Source organism: Falco peregrinus, chromosome 10 (assembly GCF_023634155.1).
Source record: "Falco peregrinus isolate bFalPer1 chromosome 10, bFalPer1.pri, whole genome shotgun sequence".
Classification (NCBI taxonomy): Eukaryota; Metazoa; Chordata; class Aves; order Falconiformes; family Falconidae; genus Falco; species Falco peregrinus.
The window spans coordinates 16,395,395-16,420,030 of record NC_073730.1 but is presented as its reverse complement, the minus strand read 5'-3'; the positions used below and the strand labels follow the sequence as shown (position 1 = coordinate 16,420,030).

Below are 24,636 nucleotides of genomic sequence, written 5' to 3'. Positions count from 1 at the left end.
CCTTGTAACAGCCATTCGAAGACGGGGTTCATCCAGCTGCATCATCACACGAGGCTGTTTTTCCTCTGGTGTCACCTCGCATTTCCGAACTTCCCGATGTATGGCGGACTAACACACCTGTGGGGTGACAGGCCGATCGCGACAGCCACCCAACGCCGCCGCCGCGCCCGGTGGGAGGGGGCGGGCCCGCCCCGCCGGCCGTGAGTCAGCGCTTTCCCGGGGCAGCGCGGAGGCCCCGCAGCCGGGCGGCACACAAAGCACCGCGGCCTCGCCACCGCCTCCCGCCGGGCGCCCTCCTCCCCGTTAACGAGTAACGACGCAGCCGGCGCCGGGAGCCGGCTCCCGCCGTGCGCGGTCGCCAGCGGCTCGGTGCCGCCGCTCCCCGCGCCGTCCCCCGCCCGGCGGGCCCGCCCCTCTCCCAGCCTCCTCCGCGGCCGCCCCCTCCCCGCGCCAGGCGGAGCTGGAGCTGGGAGCGACGTCGTTGCTTGCCGCCGCCGCCGCCTCTCCCCAGTGACCGGGGCACCGGCCCTGCCCGGCGGAACCTCTTCTCCGGCCGCCGCCCGACGCTTGGTCCCAGCCGTCGCCTCTGCTGGAGCCGGCGCTGCCCGTGAAGCAGCCATGAGCTGGGGCACGGAGCTGTGGGTGAGTCCCGGCTCGCCTCTCATTGTGTCTGGGATTCGCCGCCTCCCCTTGTCTGCTGAGGCGGCTTCCCCGGGGCAGGCGCGGGGCGGCCGGAGCCGAGGCGGCCGCCGGGGCGCTTTGTTCGACGCTGGGGTGGCGCGCACCGGGCGGGGCGGGGGGCGGCTGGCGGTGGGGGGAGGCTGGAGGCGGCGGAGGGCGGTGGCGGCCGCGGCGGGGACGGGGGAGCTGAGGCGGGGCGGGAGCGGCGGGTCGGGGAGCGCCTCGTCCGGGGTGTGGGTGAGCGCGTGCCTTCTCGCGCGGCCATGGCGCTCACGGCGGGGGGGGGGGCGGGGTGTGTGTGTGTGTGAGGGGGCACGCGCCGCCTCGCCCTCCGCCCGGTAACGGTCACGGCGGGTCGGGCCTCTTTGTGTGCGCCCGCCGCCTCCCTCGGGGCGGACGAGGGGACGGTGCGGGGCGGCGGGGGCCGGCGGCGGGCTCGGGGGGGGGGGGGGGGGGGCGGCTCGGGGCGGGGTCCCGGCGCGCCTCTGCCGGGAGCAGCGGCCCGTACTGGGCGGCGGGGCCGCTCCGCTCCCCTCCCGAGAGCCGCCGGGTTGCCCTGCGAGCCCCGCGTCCTGCGCGGCCTCCCTAACTGGAAGCAGCTCCTACACGGCTTTGTCTCCGGGAGCACCCCGGGACGTTGCCCAGCATTAAATTCTTTTAAGCCCGAAGAGCTGGCAGCGGGGAGGCACGGCCCCTGCGCGCCGCTGTCTGCGTGGCCTTCGGGCTTTCTGAAACCCCCGCTCCTGCCGGGGCTCCTGGGGTGTGCCCAGGGCAGCAGGGAAGGGGCTTTTCCCGGGGGATCTGCCCCAGCGAACACAGCGATGTCTGCTCGCAGGCAGCTGTGGGATGTTTTATTTTCTTTGTCAGATTTCCTGCTGCTGCAGCTATAACTGGAGCTGACACCGATCGTGGGAAAGCTTAGGCAAAAAAAGTCTGGTAACGAGGGTTTAACGGCCCCGTTTTAAATGCTGCCTGCCTTTCGTTTCTTTGCTTTTAAACATTGTGAAGCACGGATACTTAGGCTCAGAAAAAAGTAATTATAGAAGGCTAAACGTTGCATCTTGGAGTCTAGTCAAGAACCCTTAAATTGTACCTAGTATTATAACTTTTTTATTTTATTTTTTAATTTTGAAGTTGATTTAAATTCCTCTATCAGTAGATTCTAGCATAGGGCTGTTGGTCGCTAGAGGAGCGGAGATTGCTCAGCACAGAGACGCCTATTTCCCGAGTGAGCTGGGGAGCCACAGGCAGGGTGGCATTGCACTGAGGGTGTAGGTGGGGGCTGTAGGAGCTGGGCCAGTGGAGCTCCTGAAGCCACTTGAATAAATTCCTGTCTGGCTATGCAAAATGAAGACGTAATAGCATTTCATCAAATGCACTACGTGGAGAAGCCTGTATTTAGGGGTTACTGTAGTGCTTTCTACAGCACCTTAACTAGGATTTATAGGCATGTTGAGAATTCAGATAAAATGCGCTTGTTAAGTACTGAGAGCGCTGCTGTAACAAAACTGAAATATTAAACTGTTGTAATATTAAGAGTAAGGAGTAAGTAAAAGCTATGATTTATACTGGTAGCCCAAGTGTGTCTTTGTAGCTTGTGCTTGTATATACTTCAGATGAGAGGTTGTAGGTCAGTGTTTTGGAAGAGTGGGGTTTTGCATTTTAGGGGAGTCCTGAATTTTCTGTAAGCACTTATGTATGTATCACTTTAGGAAACAGCGCTTTAGCGTACTGATCTCAGTTCGTTTTTAGAGCCTCTATTTTCTTTGTTCAGCTTGTAAATGATAGTTAAGGTTTTGTAGTCTGTCTTGTATTCAGATTTGTAAGAAAGTGTTTATCTTCCTTATGTGCTTAAGGAACATATACAAAAAGGTGGATTTTGACCTCAGACTTCCTTCTAATGACAGGCGTTTCATTCACAGTCTTATGAAACTAGTTGAATTTTATCTAGACGTACTATATGGGTTTTTTTCCTAAGTCACTAATTCTTACGTGTTACTTTTGAAGAAATAATGCCAGAATTTTAAGCTAAAAGATTTACTGCAACAGTTTTAAGTCAGCGAAATTTAATACATCTTTTTGCTTGATACCAGGCGATGCCTACAACTCTACACTAATGAGGTAACTTATGCATAAAATGGTCTGTTTGTAACTATATGACTAGACCATGACAGTACAAGTTTTCACTTCAAAGTGTACCTTTTAAATGGGTTGTTTTTTTCTGTTGAAGCTAATCATACTTAGAAAAATCTGTTAATGTTACAAAGCAGACTGTTTTCTTAGTTGGAAAAATATTCAGTGTTTCTCTTACAGGTTGAGAAGAATATCAAACCTTAGTTGTTTAAACAACTTGTGTTGAGCAAATAAAGATTAAAAATAATTTCAAAAACTCATTAAAAATTAGCTTAAACGTAGGTTAAAAACACAAGGAAAACCAGCATTTGTGAAGCTTCAAAGACAGGGCTCTCTGAACAAGGAGTAAATAAACCGTTAGATGTGTGTTCCACTGTAGCTCATCATTCCCTGTTGCTAGCATCAGTGCAGCTTCAGAAGGCACCCCAAGCTGCCCCGGGTTTGCTAATGGCAGCAGGGCACTAGGAAATCATGGTGTTAAGGGTCACCAGCTGTGGAGAGCTGCACACGTTTTCTGGAGACCTCGTTGAACCTAAAACTCTCCCTCATTAGCGCTTGCACCTGTAGTCATAAAGTGGAAATTTTTAGTATTAAGACTGGTATCTACATGATAGTTTTTTAGAAAGTTTGCAAATATGTGTGTAGGCTTTGCTGATTTACTGAGGCAGATTCGGTGATTTTGTGTCAGGTATTTTAATATCTCCTTAATCCTGCCTTATCAAATTGTATCTTTTCATGCTTTTTATTGGTATTTTATGCTGATTTACAGTTCTGATTATATTTTTTTCCCCCTGGAGTCTTACGCTTTACGCTATTTCTGATAAAGTAAAAACTATGCATGGATGGATTTAGAGACAAGGAGCCAGAAGAAAAATCAGGGGATGAGGGAAGCAACTTCTATCTGGTATTTATATGGTCCTTATTTAATATGGTTGTTCTAGTGTTGAAATTATGCATATGCTAATTAAATGGTTACATCAGCAATGTGACAACGGAAAGATTTTCTTTGATGGGCCAGTATTTTCTAATTCTTTATATTCTGTAGCTGCTAAGTACACCACCATTCTCTGAAGTGGATGTGCATTGGCCAAAACATGCATGTCTTGAGTAGGCTGAAGCACTTTGTGCTTTTTAGTATGCCCTGGCTGAACAGCATGCTCCCTGTTGTGTTTCCTTTGATAGCATTGTATGAAATTATGTCAATTAATAGTAAAATGTTGATTCATTTAAGCCATCCTGTCATTAGAACCATTTCATTCTACGTTTTCTATGCTGTGTAAATATGTTCCCCTTTTATGCTTTTTTTATCACAACAAAAAATTTTGATCAATTTTGGAAGTATTATTCCACAAACAGTTTTATTCTCATCAGTGCAGTTACCTTGTGGTCAGCATATTCTTTATGGTATATCCACACAAAAACTAAGATACTCCAGTGAACTGCCTTGCGTGGTAATATTCTCTTAATGGTTAGAACAGTAGTGAGAACTGGGAAGTCTAGTCTTCTGTAATCGAGTTGAAATTATGTTTTCTGAGAATTTGACTGTTGTGTGCTAAATTTACCTGTTTGTAGTACTGAACTTTTCCTAGGTAATGTTTGTAAAGCAGTAATTGTCTCATGAAAGGGGGCACGTAATTGCAAAGTAGCATCGTTGTACTTCATTAGTAATAAAAAATTGTTGTTTATTTAGATACAGTACACTTTTCAGAGTTCTAAGTTTCTTTTTAACATGCTTTTTTCAGATACAGCATGCTTCTGTTCACCTCATGGGCAGTGAGAGGGTTTACACATTGGAGTCCTGGGCAGACTTGTGTACTTGCTTTGTAAGGCGCCCGTCTGACTTTTGTCAAACTGAGCTGCCATATCTAAGGCAAGAATAGGTGAATGGAACTAAAATTGATTTTTTTTTTTTTTTAGTAACTAAACATTTGGAGATGAAAATGATGGATTATGATATGTTAAAGAATCTACACAGCATGAGCATCTGTTCAGTGTGTATGTTTCTGTACATCTGGAGTTCCTTTTGTGATGGGCGTAAAGTGTACAAATAACATTAGCGTAGAATATTTAACAAAATGTATCTGGTAATTGTTGTCTTGGGTTTTTATGCAGCTAAATTGAATATGTAGTACAGTTGCTTTGATTCTAAAGGCTCGCTGTGCTTTGGAGACTGGAAGATAGTTGATAATGAAGTTCTTGGCTTAATGAGTGGAGACAAGTAAAACTGTGATTGGCAGTCTGAAGTGGCTTCCTTGGAAATTAATTAAAGGGTTTGTGCTGTCTAAAAAAAATCAGGAAGGATGTTTTTCAACTTCTGATGCACATTCTGTCTTTCGAACCTCTGAACCCCTTAATAGCAGTTGGCAGAAAAAGAGTTTGAATACCATGTCAGAGCGTTTTCAGTCTGTAAAACCAGTCTAACCATCTGTTTCTCACCTCTTGATAAATATTTAAAGCAGAAATTTTGCTGAGGGCTTTTGTGTGAAGATTTCATGATTAAAAAAAAAGGCTATAGAAGTTTTAATGATACTATTGTTGTGAGCTCCTTGGGGGCCAGATGCACGCCATCTTTTATAATTAAGAAACCACTGGCAGTGTAGAATACTATTTTGGAAATGAGTTATGTTGGACCAAAGAAAGATCAAAGTATATTTGGTGATGTGCTCTTTTAATCTTTCCTTAAACAAAATTAATTCCATGCCTAAACCCAAGTTCTATTTACAAAAATATTAAATAATTCTCAGTTGCTTCAGTAGTTTTTCAAAAGCTGTTAAAAATTCTCTTACGCTTTCGATGCCTGTTTCAGACATTGTTTCCTTCTTGTTTTAAAATCATGTTCTCTTTTTGTAGAAGAAGATAAATTTGTGTGATGTTGTCTAATCTTAGAAATTACCAAGTTTAATTGTATGGAAAACATCCACAGAATGTAAATAAGGAAAAGTTGACTTAAAAAAATAGCTAAGTATTATGTAGCATATTTCTGTTGTAATAATTTCTTGTATTTTTGTTTACTAGATTACAAAATTCGATTTTTTTTTTTAGCTAAATAAATTTTTTTCAAGGCAGTTTGAAACTGAGAAACCTTTCTCTACAATTAATATGACTGTGTGGTTATGTAGTCACTAGTATTGTTAATGCTAGTAAATTGTGTTTTTAACCAGTTAAAAAAAACATTGTCAGCAGTTGTAAATATCAAACCATATCCCATCTGGAAGTTCTTCTGTGCTTTTGAATCTTAATCTTGTGTAAACTTCGTTTCCGGTGTGCTAACACATACACTGTGTTAAAGGCAATATTCTGTTTAATATGTAGATGTTTGTGAGATGAAACCTGGATGGTTATTTTCCTAGACTTCTCCTTCAATTAACCCAAGGATTACAAGTGGTATGGATTCTGTTTTCATCCAGTGTTCTTGCTGTTGTGGTCTGCAGATGTGTGCAAGGAATGTGTCTTGTGGCTAAAGTATGAAATTGCAGAGTTTTCCAGATGCATAGGATGGCCATGTTTTCCCTCTGTCATGGGTAAGATACTGGATAAAATGCTTAACCGCTGTGAGGCTACAGTCTTTTACAAGGAGTATGGTGCAGCTTATCTCATCCTTGTGAGACCTCTGAGATTTCCAAATAGAAAGCTATGTAAGGATTAAGTACTTGACTATTGAATGTGTAGTTACTTCAGGCTCTGGAATGAAAACAGTTATGTCAAATTTTAGTTAGAAATAATGTTTGTCTGCATTTTTCCAGCAATTGTCTGGTTCATAAACATCTGACCTTTTTTACTGATGTTTCCAGGAAGGGGTGAGTCATTGGCTTGAGACTTTATCAGTTTGGTTTTGAGGTTGAACATAATTTAATTTAAGAAGGCATATGTTTGTGCCCTTGAGTATCTGTTTAGAAAGTATTTTTTCAGTTTTGAAAACTGTTTATCACCTGATATCTATTAAAATGGCATCTGTTTTTATTTATGGTCCCACTTATGTATGTTTGTGCTCTTCAAGGAAGTTTGTGTGAATATATGAGGGACTTCACTAATCTGGAAATGCTGAATGCTGGAAAAATATTTCCGTCACGTAAAAAAACATGTGTAGTATCCTTACTCATAATACAAAACCTGAGAGTTGCCTATATCAAGATTCTAGATGCTACAGCTGGCAGTTCGATTTCCTGGGTGAGGCTAGCAGGAGGTTGGTTGAGATGGCAAGGACTTTTATCTTAACCTAGCAGAGGACTTTTTTAAAGTGTGTGTCTTTCAAGATAATGATCCTTTGGAATGGCAAATCTGTCGGAACTTAGGAACTTAGGATGGAGGAAATGAGGAAACGTAAGTAGAGAAAAGTGTGTTGTCAGGGTGCTCAGGTTTCCATTCTTGGTGAGGTGTGTCCAAGTAGGGGATTTGTGCTTTCAGCAGGTCACAAGTAAATACTGGAAGATAGGAGGTTTCTGTTAATGGTTGTGTAGAGTTGTCACTGGTGCTGCAGACCTACTGAGGTAAGTCTGAAAGTTCATTTGTGTATTTAAATTAATTCTTAACACTGGATTGATCTGGGTGAGACTCTGTTATTAACGCAGTAGTTAAATACTTCAGACCTTACATTTGCAGAGCAGCTTTTTAGCGTGCTTGGTAAAGCCAGTAATAGAATTTTGGAGGGTTTTTGTTGTGGTTGTTGGGGGTTTTGTTGGTTTGGTTTTTGGTTTGTTTTTTTGGAGGGGAAGTTCTTTAACATTTCAGATTAATTTTTTGTTGTTCATAGCACACGTGTGCATACTTTTTCAGCAACTTTAATTCTTTTTGGTAGCAGAAGAATCCCCAAAGTCCAGATAATGTTCAGCTTTTTCCTTGCGTTGGTGAACAAATTGTTCAGTGAAAGCTGACATTCCAATCAGCTTGTTTCATTTTGCCCCTAGTGAGTTTACGTACCCCGGTCCCAGTGCTCTCTTGGCAGAAGGTTTAGAAGTTTGTCTTCAGATGCATGTTCAGCTGGATGGGAGGAGAAGCAAAAAAAAGTATTATGCTAATGAATTCTTCTGGTTTTCATTAAAACGTGGACCTTCTACACTGACTTTGTTTATGGAATTATCTGCAATAAATTTGTTAGTCTGAGTTGCTGGTTTTTCTCAACTACAAGTTCTATTCTAAGAGAGGAGTGGCAGCAGTACTGTATTTCCTGCCAAGTGACAAGAAAGGGCTTAATTTCAGGTGTACTTATTTTTTTGTTAATTTCAGTTGTATTGAAATCTGAAATAGTGACATGTGAGATTCATGAATACCTTTTCCTTGATTATTTTTTTTTTAGTTAGAACTGAGCTTCTGCTTTGTTATTTACAGTAAAAAGGACATTGGACTGCTAAAAGTGCTTTCTGGTGTTGTGGTTTGTACATAGTTGTGTTGCTTTCTATATCTTTCAAAGGAGAAGTGCAGTCTCACAGTGAGCTAATATCTCAAGACCTGAATTTTTCTTGGGCTTTACTGTGGAATGCTTGTGTGGTCTTGGGCAAGTAAACTTACTTTTTGTCTCTGTTAGTTGGGTTGTAAAATTGGAATAAAGTTTGGATTTTTTAATTAAATAAAACTTATATTGTTACAATATCTGCATTTGTAGAATACTTCAGCATTCTTTAATGTGTAAGTGTAAAGCAGTATAATGTTTTAAAATGTTAGAAGCAAAACACAAAAAGCAATGGATTCTAATAACTTGTTCTGATTGTCTTTGATCGGACTTGCTACTCAAAGTAACCATTTAAAAACTCTTCACTTGAATGGGTAAAATCTGCTGTGTACTAACAGGAAGGTTCACCATTTTGCAGTGTCTATTCATGTAATGCTTAATGCTTAGCAAGTATTTGTTCAGGAGGCAGGTGCTGTGCAAATCACTTCTCATCAGCTGGTACACAAAAAATAGTACAACAAGCTTTTTTGTAGTTCCATATTAAGTAAACAATTTTGTTTTTCAACATTGTGCAATGAAATGGCATCCACTTGAATTTAAGTACTGAAGAACTTGTGAAATATGACAGCAATTGCACTGGAGAGTTGAGAGGCAGTCTTACTTTTGGCATATATGGGGGAACCAGATGTGAGTGAAGGTGATGACAATGGGTGTGCCTTTTGGACCTTTATGTGCTATGTATGTCCTTTGGAAAGACAGCATTTGATGGCTGGATTTTTTTCTTACGACGGGTGCCCAACTCAGGTGGATGTGAAAGCCTCACTTTGTAAATTCTGGTTGGCGGAGGAGGGTTTCTGTGAATGTGGGTATGCTTCTTGCACACTTTGGTTTTCCCTCAGGTGCTTAATTTCTTTCAAAGAAGGTAAACAATGATTCGCTTTTCTAATGATGTTTTCAAATAAGCATTTGCTCTAGCTGGCACAGTGTTTTCTTGTGGCTGTCAGTAGGAAAATAATTGATATGCGTGAACCCAGGGCAATACCTGTGCTATGGTGCAGCTGGCTTTCTGCACCAGAGGAATATTCTGGTAGAGCTGTAATGTTTCTAATGCCTAACAGTTTTTTTTCTTTTTTCTTACAACAAGTGTATAAAAGTCCCTGTTCAGCTATCTGTTACAACGTCTAGTTGTTGTCCTGCAGTTTTCCCCACTATATGAAGTCAGTTGCAATGAGAGAAATGTTTAGGGTATTTGACATCTGTAATCGATAGTTGGAGTGTATTTTGCTTGTATTTATATAGTGCTAGAACTGTTAGTCCCATAGCAGGTTTGTGTTGTGCTGCGTTCTGTACAAATACAGAGTATAAAGACCAGCCCCAATTCAGCTAACTTTCAATTCCAGCAGAAGATGGGTCTTTTAATGATCCTGCCACATGTCAGTGTGCAAACCCAAATACTGTTCAGCATGACGGGCAGTGATCCCAAGGGCAGCATCTTAACTGTTTCTTTAGGTAAGCCTTGCAAGCAAAGGATAGCAGCGGGGTGGACCTTTGTGGTGTTTGCAGGGGATTAGCGCATAAGCAGCCTAAAAGGATGCAGGAAATACTTGTTGAAATATGCAAGGGAGTGTTGGAGTCTCATGAAAAGAAAACAGTAATCCTTTGCTATAATGAGGTAATAGAGCTGGAATCGGCCTGCAGTGCCCTTGAAAGTGAGGTTAAGAAGCTCATGTTTGATGCGATAGAGAAGGATGCAAGGAGACAGGGAGAGATAACACTCAAGAAACCAATGTGAGTGAAGTGATGATCTCTCAATAGCAGAGAAGAGGGTGTTGCTGTAATTAAGAAATTGGATGGATAGAGCGTGGATAAAGATTGCAGCTATTGGAATGGTTAGAAGGAGCCTGGTTTTTCAAAAAAGATAGTGTAGAAATTGTTAGCAAGTCTTAGGATAGAACATAGATTTGAGTTTCAGGGAAGAAGTTAAGTGCTCAGGTGAAAGGAAAGGTACAGGTTTTCTTTTTCACCCTGTCTGGCCCCTCCAGTGTGTTTCTGTGGTTAAATGTGCAGTATATCTTGAGTTACCACTTTGCATCTAAGCTCCCTGGCTCTACCTGTAGATTGTAGTTGTTGTGCTGTATTATTTAAATGAGCAAAAATTACCCATGCTTTGTTATTTTCTTTAATTATTTAATGGGATTTCTTTTAGGCTTATGGGTTTTGCTGTAAACTGGGATTTAGTAGAACAAGGATATAGGTTATACTTGGGTTTATGAATGGTGCAGATTTTACTCTCAAATGATTTTAAATTAAATCTATTAATTAAAAGTTTTGTCTTCATAGCTATGTTTATTATTATCTGGGACATTTGTTAAACAGTAGATGATGACATTTGAGATCTGTGTAATATGGTCAAGATGTTACAAATTTGTTTGGAGGAGGGGAAAGGATGAACTTGTGTTGAAAGGTTCTTCAGCATGTGATAATAAAATGGGAAAAACCTGACTAGAGTGTCTGGTTAGGTCTCATATCTAAGTAGATGGCATTTTTTAAAAAGAGAAAAAAATTGTTTCTTGAAAGTAAATAGTAACTTGCAAGGCAAATCCAAATGCCTGGGATTTTTCTACTTCATAAGTAATGCAAGGGGAATGAATGTAGAAGTATAGTTCCATGAAACTTGCATAGAAATGTCACCGTGTGAAGCAAGCCAGGCAATTTTGTGAAGTATCTCGACTCTTTGTATGATACTCAAATATTTGCTTCTGTAGCAAGAGGTGTGGCGGTCTGATTAAGTCTTTGGGTTTGAGACTACGGAAGTAAGGGTTGTGGATTATTTGTTTTGGTTTAGCTTGATTGGTGCTTTGTTTTGTAAAAGCTGCGAGGCCTTTTGTGTTCCTTGTCACATTCTCATTCCTGCTGTAGTATTGCACTCATATAACCTACATTTTTTTAACCTTTCTCCCTGAGTTTGAGGCTCTGATAAAGTTTTCTCGTGACTGATCACTCTCTAATAAGGACAACTTTCTTAAATGACTTTTTAAGAAACATTTTACTTTGGTGCTAGGGAGTGTAATGGTTGTCTCTTCCTCAGAGCAGTGTTGCAGTTCCTCTGGCACTAGCCTAGCCCTTGAAAGATACAAGTGTGATTCCCAGAGTTTCAGCTTTATCTTACACATTCCTGAGCGGGAAATAGTGAGGTAGGAGTAGTTGTGTCTAACTAAGAAGTTTCTACTGGAAGAAACATTCAATCACTGGATTGGAATTGGAGTCTTGTAAAACCTTGGTAAGTGCAAACAAACCCAATGACAGGCTGTGTGCTAGCTGCTCTTTGTGGCGTAGCACCCGGTGACTTTCAGTTACTTTGGTTCTGAGGGGATATAATTTGGTTTCACTGAAGTTTCAATAGTTGAACTGAAGTAATTTTCTTACAGGTTTAAAATAAAGTCTTAAAGATGAGATGCTAGTGATATTTATGCTTAGTTATTGTTAAATAAAACATTTTTCCATGTTGTGATTTAATACTGTGGGGCTATAATTGTGGGCTGTGTAATGAACACATCTTGACATCATTTGTATAAAATGCTGTGCAATTTTGGGGAAACTATGTAATCAACTGAAGGTGATAGTAGTGAATGGCTGGCATTCATGCTTTTTTCAGTAACTAGATACCGTGGAATATCAGTGCTTCAAACACAAGTTTCAATGTCAAGTTTTAATTCTGAAAGGAGGGCTGTTGTTTCATCTTTATATAGACCTTAGATGGGAGTACTGCTACTAGTTTATCTATACTGGATGCTGGGAAACTGAGAACAGTGGATTTCTAACAAAAGGCCATATATGTAAATGTTTCTTACGATCTTGATAGACTGTTTCTAGTACTTTGTACTTGGCATTTCAAACTTTTATCATGCAGGCATAATCAGACCGTAGGTCAAACCTGAAGCTTGTGGCTTCCATGACTGTTTTTCTTCATTAGGTTATTTGGAAAATTTTTTTGCTGACTTCTGGTCATTTGTGGGAAGAGGATCAGGCTCCTGTATCACCAAGTTAATCTGATAGGTGTTTGGTGTTGTCTGTGATACTTTCAGGACGGGTACCGGTTACTCTGTTAGGAAGACAGCATAATTTTACATAATGTTGTTTCTTCCTGGCTTTCTTAGATTGTTAATTTCTCTTAATACAGTGTACTCTCAAACTTGTTAATAAACTCAGTGAATTTATAGATAACATTTGAGTAATTCATTTCACTGTAAGTCTGTTGTGGAATACATTCTTTTCAGTTCTGGCTATATATATTGAGGAATGAGTGATGCATTTTTTTAAACTTCTGGGGTTTTTTGTCTTGTTATTGGTCACAATAATAAAATACAAAGGAAGGACAGAACACTTGGCAGGCTTCATCCATCCTAAAGCAATCAACATAAAACAATGTTTCATATGGTGTAAAAAGGTTTTTGTTCATTAAGTGATGAGTTCTAGAGCACTTCTTTGAGAGCACTTTGCAAATTTTTCGTTTATTTCCAGTTGATTTCAGTTACCTCAAAGGAATATAGTATGCAGTGTAACCTTGTGGCAAGAGACCATTTTATTTTGAGATGTTATTGTGTTTTGTAGAGAGCTGATGAGGGCACTTGAAAAATCTAAATAAAAATCTGTATATTCCTGTCATAAGTAAAGAGTTTAAGGCTTTGCTTGAAGTTGGATCCTTTCAATATTCTCTGCTACTAAACAAAGCTAATGCAGTAGTAAGTATGCTCCATGAGCTCCATGAAATGGCACCCTAACATACTAAGCAATTTTTTGCCATGAAGTTCTGCTTTTCTTTTTTCGTGAAAACAAGGGTTTTTACCTTTATTTGATAGAAGTTCCTAATAATTTACTTGCTCCATTTTTAGTTTTAGACTATCGTCTTTTGTTGTTTCTATTCATAGTCTTTTATCTCTTAAGAGTTACAATTCATTCAGTTGCTTCAACAGTGTAAGTTTCTGTCTTCTGCCTAGTATTAACTTCTGTTTTATGAGGAAAGTAGACAAAGAGTTAGCATTGCAAGTTATCAATGAAGAAGTACCGGTTATGTAAAGTTATTTCTGAGAAGGTCTTTTGCAGTATGGCATGCTTTCTGTTTTCTTCTGGGCTTTGTATGAGCTGTGGTTTATCTCAGTTATATGGTATAAAACATCGCATTATTTAAAAAGGTGTTACCGAAGGCTTCCATGTTAATGCTGCAGCAGGCTTTCATAACCAGTATTTCCAGCAAAGAACACTTCTCAATAGCAGTCATTGCTTTAACTTTTTTGAGTAGGAACAATGGTAGATAGGTTTTATATAGTGCTTTAACGTGCAGTTTCTGAGTTTATCTTTTGGCTTTAACCCTTAAGGACAGTATATGACAAGATATTTCCAGCAAAGCCGTATTTAATACTAGCTGACACAGAAGGTAGTACAGCTCATCCAATTACATTAATCTGGCTGGAAACCGTTTACTGTTTCAGCTGTAAGTAGTTAATTTGAATTACACTTGGTATGCTGTTACCCTGCATTAATATTAGGGATCCTAATTTATATCTTGAAAAACAAGTCCTTATTGAGTATTTTCTCCGTGATCTTACGTGCTTGATTTCACCTCAGTATTTATATACTAGTTGTGTATTTATTGATGTTGTGGTCCAGTTTTACTGCTATTCAGTATTCTGCCGTAGTTACTGGGAATCTGCTTGGTTCTATTTGAGTTCTTTACTTATTGCATCCATTTTATTGCAAAAAAGCTGTTAGTTTAAGCATTACAGTTGTATAAAGTAATAGAGTTGTTTCTAAGATACACAGATTCGGAAATCAGAGATGACGATGCAGATGTGATAAGTGTGTTTTGTAATATCTCCACTTGTTTGTTGAAATGGGGAAAAACTATTTTGTGGCACGGGGAAAAATATTTTGAGTAACATTTTAGTTTGTTGTTGAGTTTGGAATGCTTGATGTGAGATATTTGTAATACCTGTGAGTAACAAAGTTCTGTATCAAACAAAGCACTTCATATAGGCTTATTTAAAAGTATGATTATTAAGATATATTAGTATATTGTATCTCAGCATGATTTAAAAATGCAAGTAGAACAAATTAAATTAATGATGGTGACAACTATAAAGATGGATGCCAAGAACTGCAGTAGTTTAGAGACTATTAAATTATTTTTAAATTGCTGTCTTGTTTCTAGTGATTGCATCTATGAACTGGATTATATATTTGATTATTGTGTGAGTGATCCAGTTTGTGGAATACTAGAGATTCAAGTATTTACTATGTGTTTGTCCTAGTATATGTTCCTGAGAGGCATAAACATTTTGGATTATATGTAAGTAACAAAAAAACCCCAACCAACACACACACACACACACACACACAAACCCAAACAAAAAACCTTTGCAACAGGTTGGTATTAAATGAGTATTTCCAGCCTAATGGACTGATGCAAAATGTGTGTTAATGCTGAGCACATCTCACATGAGTTGGTTCCTGCATATGTATCACCTAATTCAAAACCTGAGTTTTTAAAAATTACAATAAAACCAAGTCCAATATAACTTCCAGAGCTGAAAATAAATTTTATTACAGTATAGGCTTTTCTTCTTTTTTATCTTCAATTTAAGACATGCCAAGAATTAACCTGTGTTTCCTGCCATTATCATTAGGATTACGTTCATTTAAATGACTTGGACTAAAATCTAGTTCTCTGGATGACTCCTCCAGATAGGAAGATCAAATTGTAAGCAGTATTCTTTCTCTTTTGTTTTTCTCTCTCTGTATAAATCTTTCTAGACTGTACAAGGTTATTTTTGATTCGCCCAGGAGTGAAGTTGCTTCACAATAAAGCAATCAAAGAAATCTAACATTCTGAAGTAAAAACTTGGCATTGAGGATTTAATTCCTAGAGAGGTATTTCAGGATACTGCTTGCAGGTTAAGATAAGAATATATTCTTGACACTTACTTGATTCAGTTTTGCTACCTTTGTTGCAGTTTATTAATTTACTTTGAAGCTAGAGAGTGGAAATACATTAAATAGTCTTTTGTACCAAGATCAAGTATCTCAGTTTATCAGTTACATATTTTGTTTGGGGTTTTTATGATATGAAAACAAATTTTGCTGTCACAATAAATCTTGTGATTTTTTAAAGTGTGAATTGCCCGTTCTGCTGTGTAATAATTTTGCTTATTCTTACCAAGCATTTTGAAGCATTTGGGAAATAAATCCTTTATGTGACTGTTTTGTGATACAGAAGAACATTCAAAATTTAGTCAAACATATTTTGATAAATGATGTTTTGAACGTTTTAAATAATATTTGGTGTTTGTCTGAGGTTTATGGAGACAATAGTTACAAACAAAAACCATCTATGACTGTTCTCCTTCACGGGAATGATACGTAGTTATCTTTAAACTCTTTAGATTTTCTTGCTTTCTTCCTTCTGAAATCATTCTCTTCAGAAAAAATGAGTGGCTGAGGAGTGGCTTTAATTTCCTGTTATATACTAAAGATGCATTGAATTCAGGTATTGACACAGATAAGAAAATTACTGATTAATTTTTATTTTGTTTTTGTTTCTTTCTGAAGGATAGGCATGGTTTTACACATTGGTATGTAATGATTTATGAAATAGAAAAAGAGATGTTTAGGGCAAAGGCACTTTATAATTTTTTCTCCCACAAAATCCTGATGTGTTTTTGATTACAAACTAGCATGCTTTAATCACTGATTTGAAAATGTTTTTGCTGGGATATAAAGTGTTAAGGCTTCCCAGATATGAAACACAGATTTTCAGTGGGTCTTCAATCAAGCTCATAATGTTAAAAAACCAAAGTTGGAACTCCCATATGCAATTAAATGGTTTCAGTTTTATAGTAAATGTAGTAAGAAAAGACGTAACAGTTTTATTCAGTGTAAAAGAAACAGTTTTGTGGTTTTGTCATTATGTCATGTTTTATTCAGTATTTGAGGCTGTTTCTCAGAATTTATGTAGCATTTTATGACAGTTCCTAGAACATTTATTATTTACTGAGATTTATCACTTATTGTTTAATATTTTTCTATTCTAATTCCCTGAGGACTTAGTGAAATGAGTACTTAGTAAAGACACGAGTAGTACTTCATGTTGAAGAAATTTACAAATAGCAGGGCTTTCCATATGGGAAATAAAGAATGGGATGTGGCAGTGACACAAAATCTGAGAGGTTCCACATCTTCAGGCAAGAAAAAGACAGTGCCGCTTTCTTCTACTTACAGGTTGATGCGTAGTAAGGAGTGTTAGTTTTATAGGGTTCTTTGGTTGGAGCTGGATTTTGAAAGGGAAGTACTATGATTCATAGTGAATTACTGTGTTGAACTGCAATTGAATTTTGAACCACATCTCCAGTATATTGTTAAGCACTTTTTTTTACTGTTCTGCTCTTTATTATTTCTCATTTAGTAGGTTTCTTTCCTAATGACTTTTCAGTGTTACCAATCAGTTACTACACTAGTGTTTTTTCTGTGGTTGTCATCAATGGAACAAGCTGCTTTGCATGGAGTATAGAATTAACATAGTGCTTAAGATACTGTTAAATTGGTTACCCAAAGTGTTTCTTGATCAGGGCACAGAAAATGTTCTCAGTATCTGCCTATTGAGTAAACGGTGAAGTTAGGTCAGTAGGGTAAATTGTGCAAAAGAGGCTTGAAGAAGGCATTAAAAGGGAAGTAGCATATGGACAGGAGATGAAAAACCAGATTAGAAGATATTTAAAAAATGATCCTGAGAAATCATGAGAGGGAAAAAGTGTCCAAGGCGCTTCTGTTTCAATCACAGGTAAGATACCTAGATTGGATGCTTGTTTATCTGTACCTTTCTGGTCTGCACTGTATTTCAGTGTGCATACCCTTGTATTTTTATTAATTTACTCAGGAAGGAAATAACTGCAGAAGGTAGGTTCCTGCTGAACTGCCTTTTAATTTTGACATTGGTTGTTTGATTGGCTTTCAAAAAGAAATGGATGCTGGCTGCTGTCAGTGTTGCCAGATGTGACCCCATCCTTCCATGGTTACTTCTGTCCCAAACGTGAGTACTGTTTGTCTGGCTTCAGAAATACTTGCACTGATTGTGCTATAGATTTGCTTGCTTTCAGTATTGAACTCCTGCAGTGGTGGGGAATATATTTATGGAGCCCATTGTTTTTTAATACCGATGTAATTGGTATACCAGATTACAGAAACAGTATGAAATTGAGCTGTTCTGAGTTTGGGCTTTATGTGTGTTTTGGAAAGAATGAGAAACGTAACTATGACAGTTTAAAAATATGGGGGTTTTTTTTTCAGTATGCTGAAATTTGTGCTCAGCTTTTGTACATGCAATTTCAGTGTCCAAATGTGCTGTAATAGGGGTGTTTTCTTGTTTTTAAAATCTAACTTTTCTAATGAAAGTGCATATGATTATGCTTAATTTACAGCACACTGATACCTGTTTCCCTTGCAATTTAAGGTATTTGGGAAGGAAAAATACCTTGTTAACCTGGAAGGGGAACAGTGTGTGTTTATATTACTTGATCTTGAAAAGAAAGTACATTTCTACTAGAAAAAAAAGTTTTATGAATAATTTTAATGTTATTCTTGCAATACAGGTTATGATTCTGACATCTATAGTGAAATATAAGAGGAGTTTACTGTATACTTCTAGGGCTGTATCTTAAAAACTCTGTGGTAAACTCATACACAACAGAACTGTGCTACATTTTATCTGAGTAACAAAACCTTAAAAAATTCCATTGTTTTGAAGATGCCAGTAGTAACATCTGGTTTTAGTTTAAATGCTTTATTCAGTTATGTTAATGTTACTATGAATTTTGCTTTAGAAACAATGAGTGCAGTAGATTCTGTTGTGAATAGAGGATGATTTTTGTGGATTTGGTGGTGGTCGGTTTTTTTGTGTTTTGTTTTTGTTTGTTTGTTTTTCCCTAGGGTGTTACCTTTATCTGAAATAATGTTCCAGAGAAGATAGGAAGGCTCTAATTTACTGACATGTTAATTTCCTGTTAAATACATGGATCTAGTTTTATAATAGTTTGAAAAGTATTACTGCTGCTTGCAGCATATTTGTGAAGGGTGAAAGATGTGGCTTGTGTATTCTTTCTCTTGAACACTAAAATATTCACAGGTGAAACTGAAAAGAGAAGTTCACCTTAGGGTAGGACTTTTTACAGGAAAAATCCCCTTGTCTGTTGAGTTGACGAAACCAAACAACGTATGATGAATCAGTTAACAGCTAAGCCTTCCAGTTCTGTAAGTTTACCAGACCAGTCCCCAGCTATCTCTCATCTGAAGTATTGAAGACTATTGCTCCCATTTAATGAGAAGCGAGAGTCCTCAGAACAGTCTGTGTTGGTTATTTCTCTTAATATTTGCTGTCTTTCCTAAACAGTGAAAGGCTAACGATTCAGTTCAATAAAAAGGAAGAGTTGATCAGAATACCTGCGTATGGGTGTCTTACTCTGAGTGATTTAGAAGAGCAAGTATTTGTTGACAGTCTGTATAGTACAGTTATGTCTTTTGAATGCCAGTAGCAACCAATGTAAGGCGTATGCATTCATCGAGCTGATAATAGGAAATACATTCTTATATTCCAGTTGCATTCACTGTACATTCCTACATTAGGAATAGAGTCAGTACTTGAAACAGCTTTATCAGAGCTATGCTAAATTAAGAGATGCTGTATGGATCTCTGGGTCTGTGTTTAAAGGTAAAAGATTCACGTTTACCAGAAGGTCCAATGCATGTTATTTCTGTACCAAGTTTGTGTGGGTTTACTGTGTTGTAGTTAACACTTCCTGTGAGAAGTGATCTAAAAGTTAACACCAGGATACATGTGTTTTATTCCTGTGCTGCAAGTTTTATTTTACGAGTTTGTTTACTCCAATTACTGTTTAGAAATAGTGCCATGAAATGTATTTTGTTTAAGGAACTGTTGACTTGGGTTTAATATTCTAAATAACATGCACCTTTATTAAATGCAATATGAAGAAAGTTAAAAGGGATGTACCTTACTCTGTGTTGAAATGGTGAAGTTCTGCTGCTGATACTCAGTTCTTGGGTTCAGTGTAGGTATTTTTATATGATGTTTGTCCTGATTGTCAGAATGATAAACAGTATGATTCAACCCATACCAAACAGGTTTTTTCTTTCTACTTATTCCTCTGACATAAGGCTTAGAAGTGCATCTTTAATGCAAAATACACCAAATTGACCCATCTCCGTGGGATTTGTGCACCCTACTTGTTAAACACTGTAGTTTTTAAGTCAGTAAAAAACGGTATCCTCAGAATGGTCTACTTAATAGCTGAGCAGATAAATATAGGGAAGTGATATTTGGATTACAGGGAAGTGGATACTCTCCCTTGTTTCTCGCCTCCCCCAGCCGGCAGAAAGTACTTCCTTGTTTTAAATTTGTATTGCTTGTTATCACAGTCATCTTGGCTTTTTGGTGAGTTCAGAGCTATGACTCTGTTACAGACTACACTATAGTTCAGAACTATAGTATAGACTCTGACTAAATTATATGCAAACTAGTAGTTATTTTACTTATGTCACAATTCAGTAAAACTCAGGTGGTAAGCTGCGTTTCATGGTAGTGCAGCTGGGCAGACTGTAATACAGTTTGTACAGAGTTGTGCATGTACATATAAGGGATGGAGTGTAATTTGACAAGCAATGACTGTGTCCTGCAAAGCAGTGGATGCGTGCTCATTGCAACAGAATGAGCAGCAAAGCTGCTGGTGGAACTTGTTTTCTTCTGAATTTGTGACGTTAAGGTATCTAGCTGCTGTGTAGTAATACTCCATTGGCAAAACCTTGAGCTTTTGCCTGTTGTCTCCTCTGTACCTCTCCCCTTGTTATCCCCCTGTTAATAACTACCTACTCTTGGGGAACCATTTTCCTTTATAGCATCAATACCCTTCCTTTCTTTTCTTGAGTACACTGTTCTAACTTCATTCCCACAGTATATGGAGAGAAAAAAGCAGTGGGTACTCTGCTTGTTAGATGCTATGCCAGACTGGCCAGAGCAGGAACTTAAGTTGGCAGTAGGTAAGATCTCTTTCCTGTTTCTCCAAGTTCTTGGAAAACAGATCCTTTAGAATGCAAACATAGATTGTCATACATGCAAGAGCTGGAGAGTATCAGGGCTGCTTGCTTATTCAGTCTCCTGTGGAGGCATTTTTAGTAATATTGTGGAAGTATCTGTAGTTTGTAGAGAGGCATTTAAAAGTTTTTAAAGTTTTCAGTAGTTTCACCAATGAATTGTTTAGTCATACACTGAAATACTCACCTTGTACACTGAGTGTCAAACCATGCAATAAACTTTTCTAAATGAAGAACGAAATTATTCTTTACGCAATTTTTCAAAATTAAAACCTGTTGCAGCATTGTTTTCCAAGTCAGGTACTTCGTTCTTGCAAGTGTTCTGCAGGCTGATGTTAGTCATGTTGCAAATGTGCTGGTTTTGTACAGAACTTCTGCTTCACGTGAGGCCTTGCATGACTATCAGTCATATAGCGAATTCAGTATTCTGCTGCTTTGTTGTTGTATAACCCTGCTGCTTTAAACTCAGTGTTATTCCAGTGTTGCTGTAGCGATGGGATCTTCTCCAGGTGTTTCTTACGGTAAGCAACAGCATCTCTAAGCATTGTACCAACAGTATTATTTTTTTCCTGTGCTGCATCTTAACATGCTTACTTCATTTATGGTTAAACTTAGTCTTCCTTTCGCAAGTGACATAACTAGAACTGAAATCTGCCTGAGCTTCTGTCTGCTTATTAACAGCATTCAGCCACTCCCAGAAGACTGAGGGAAGTGCTTGCTTTCTGGCTTGGCTATGGTGAAAATAAGATTTCTTGGTATTATGGGGAATGGACATAATTATGTCCTTTGTATATACAAGGCAAGTGTAGTGCTGTCCCTCTGTTAAAGTGGCAACTGTTTTAATCCAGTAATGCTTGAAAATGTGTTTATATGATTTGTGATCTGCTGTTGTCTCGGCGCAGAGCTGTTTGAAAATGGCCTGATGTGTGTTAAAGCGGGAGTTAAGCTTAAAGCAGAACTAAGTGGAGAGTTACTGTTTCAGAATTAAGCTTTGGTTCAAATGCAAATAAGACTCAAGTATATTTTAAAGATCTGTATAAAGAGCATATGTGAAAAAAAATCTGGTTAAGTATTTTAAGCAAATTTCCTCACAATTAAAAGTAATGAGATTAAGGAGCTATTTGAAAGCTAAGTGAGTGGATTCTGATCCGGCTTTCAAAATAGGATTTCCTGGTATATACTTTATTTATGCTTGTATTCTGCAAGCAGGGATGTATGGTTAATGCTACGTGCTCTGTGTGTGTGTGTATATTTTTCTCGAGTGGTGGTGGTTAGGAAATCCATTCTGTTTGCTTGAGACAGTGTCTTACCTCCTTACTAACTCATAGCTAAAGGTGTTAAATGAAAGCTGATACGTACCCAAATCAACCAACCCTGTTTGTTGACGAGCAGAATGTGAATGGACTGCAGTGGGTAGCAGAGAGGAAGGATGCCTGTAACCCACCTTCTGGCTGCTGTGAGCTGTGTTGGTAGAGCTTCCTGAGGAAGAGGAGATGGTGCATTTAGGAAACAGCCCTCCTGGTGGAGTGAGGCAGGCAGCGAGCCTGCCATGGGAAGGCAGAGCAGGAGTTCCCCAAGATAAACAGAAAGCAGACCCATAGGTAAATTTGTGAAGAATTGAATTTTTCTTTACTTGTTTGCATGCTGATACAGGGAGGTAAATACACTGTTTTAATTCTTATGGACATGCCCATCCATTAACTGAAACATTCTGGAGGTGATTTGTAAGCTGGACAAACAGGAGTTGTTGTTGAGATGCCCTCTTGTCTTAACATGGGTGTAGTGTCCCCACTGTGAACTGTTTCAATCAGTTTGCTCTGCTGGTAGAAAACAAACCGTGTTAAAATCTAATCCTCAGTCCAATTGGTACATTCGGTTGCATGGGTGAACTGGAGTGCACAGCTGTAATCTCTAATGTCTTTCAGCTGATTTGCTGATCTCCAGATGCAGAATTTGATTCTGTTGTAGTTCTGGCTGCTCATTCCAAAAGCGCTCACAAATGTTTCTGCTGCTGTTCTCTGTGGTAGATTGCTGCCCTTTCCTGGAAAATAAATGTGTCTGTCACACCTGTGAAGTTGTCAGCTGCCAAACAAGACATCCCCTCTTGCCAGACCTGACTTTCTGTTGGAAGTATCCAAAGCTTTCCTTTGCTGCTGGTCTGAGGACATCTTTACAGAGGAAAGCACAGACTTTGTATTTCACTTCCTCAATTGTGGCTCTCCATTTTTAGCTTCACTCCAGAATCCTGACTTGCTGTATACATTATCTTACAGCATGGCTAGGTCTCCAGCGGTTCAGTCCTACCTCTGAGTTGTTTGCTCACTTTACCATGCAAACATTTTCCTAATCATAGAAATTGACTTTTTAAAATCAAAGTTGACACTGGTATTGCTTTTAAAGAATATATACAGAAGTTCAACAGGCAAATGGATTTCACATACTGCGTTCATGCTATGAATTTATTAATTCTTTATCCCTTAGAGCAAAGTAGTCTTTCATGCAGCTAAAAGTAATTTTTTAATTCCCATTGTTTTGCATATTAGAACTTCAAGTCTGCATTTCTAGCCAATTTTCTTAATTAATATTTTCAAGCTACGACATGTGGTTTAATGTTAACACAAGTCTCTCAGTTTTTGCAAGCAAAATAACTCCGTGTCCTGAAGGTCAGCCTTGTTGTCAGAAGTTCTTTTTAGGAAATACTTTTCCTTTTCTTGTCTCCAAAAGACTACTAGATTTTCTTCATACTATCCTGCCTTTACAGTCTATATTGAACTTTTTTTGTAATATGAAGTAGTTTAGTTCATGTATATGCACCACTAACTTTTTTTATCTTAATTTCTGAGTGCCTCTGCTCTATTTCCAGTGTCGGTATGGCTTTTGATGTTGTTGCTCTGAACCATCTCATTGATATTAATCTTGTAGTCTATAAAATGTTTAGTCTTTGTTTGCTCACAGCCACATTTTTTCCACTTTTAACTGTAATACATAGATTGTTTGCAGAGAGGAATGAGGTATGATTTGCAGGTTAATCTGGAAGATACAATCCAGAACTCACAGGAAGCAAAAAAGCAAGACACTCTCTGTTTTGTTCTTTATATGGAAACAGCTCGTTTGTTAGTTTTTAAATGTAAAACTAACAGGATGTTTGAAAAGCATAAACTAGTTTAGCTGGAAGCAGTTCTTGTCTGCCTGTTAGGAAGAAGCACATTGCAGTTTTAAGGAGAAAAGACAGACCAGAAGACCAGATTGATAATTATAAAAACAAGCAGGCAGGAAGAGAGAGAAGTGTTAATCAGTTCAGGCAGTAAAACAGAAGAGCTATTATCCTAGGATAGAAAAGGAAGCAGGAATGCATAAGCATAGAGAAAAAAGTAGAAAACAAAAACAGTTGGGCACTGAAGAGGTTTAAAAGATCAGAAAAACTGAAATGTATTGTTGGAATTGTAGCATATGCTAATTAAAATACAAATTTATAATTAATTGTCCTGAAGACAAATAGGGAAAGGTGTACTACACTATACTGGTAACATGGTTGAACCCCAGCTGGCAGCTAAGTACCACACAGCCACTGGCTCACACCCCCACCCTGCCGCTCCCCACCCAGTGGAGGAGGACTGGGAAAAAGATAAGAATAATAATTGAAATAAAATACAAGAATTGTAATGAAAAGGAGAGAGAGGAAGAGAGGAATAACACACACACAAAATCCCAACAAACCAAACCCAAGTGACACACAATACAGTTGCTCACCTCCCACTGACCGATGCCCGGCCAGTCCCCCAGCAGCGATCGGCAGCTCCTGGCTGGCTCCCCCCAGTTTAAATACTGAGTGTGATGTTCTGTGGGATGGTGTATCCCTTTGGCTAGTTGGGGTCAGTGCTCCTGGCTGTGCTCCCTCCCAGCTTCTTGTACACCTCCTTCACTGGCTGAGCACAGGGAACTTGAAAAGCCCTTGATTCAGGGTAAACACTACTTTGCAACAACTAAAATATGTTAGTGTGTTATCAACATTCTTCTCATACTAAATCCAAAACACAGGACTGCACCAGCTACTAAGAGGAAAATTAACTCTGTCCCAGATGAAACCAGGACATGTATTTTATGTCCAATTATGGTTCCCATAGTTTTTAGTGTAATGCAGCAAGTAGTTGTTTACACAGACACTGTAAATGTAACACATTTTTTGTTAATGTAACTAATAATAACTGTAAATAATAATGTTAATGTAACACAGCAAGTAGTTCTTTACACAAACACTGTAAATTGGTCTGTTGCTTTTTTTT

General features: G+C 38.9%; 1 protein-coding gene across 3 annotated transcripts in view; it reads left to right on the top strand.

Annotated features, from left to right (window-relative positions):
- The first annotated feature begins 210 nt into the window (after positions 1 to 210).
- FNBP1L (formin binding protein 1 like) overlaps positions 211 to 24,636 on the top strand; it is a 59,493-nt gene continuing 35,067 nt past the window's right edge. Inside the window, exon 1 of one of the 3 annotated variants that reach the window (XM_055815547.1) lies at positions 211 to 642. In XM_055815547.1, coding sequence (XP_055671522.1) covers positions 619 to 642 — 24 coding nt within the window. In that variant the 5' untranslated portion in view covers positions 211 to 618. The remainder of the gene's footprint in view (positions 643 to 24,636) is intronic. The other 2 variants (XM_055815550.1, XM_055815546.1) reach the window with 2 other exon arrangements.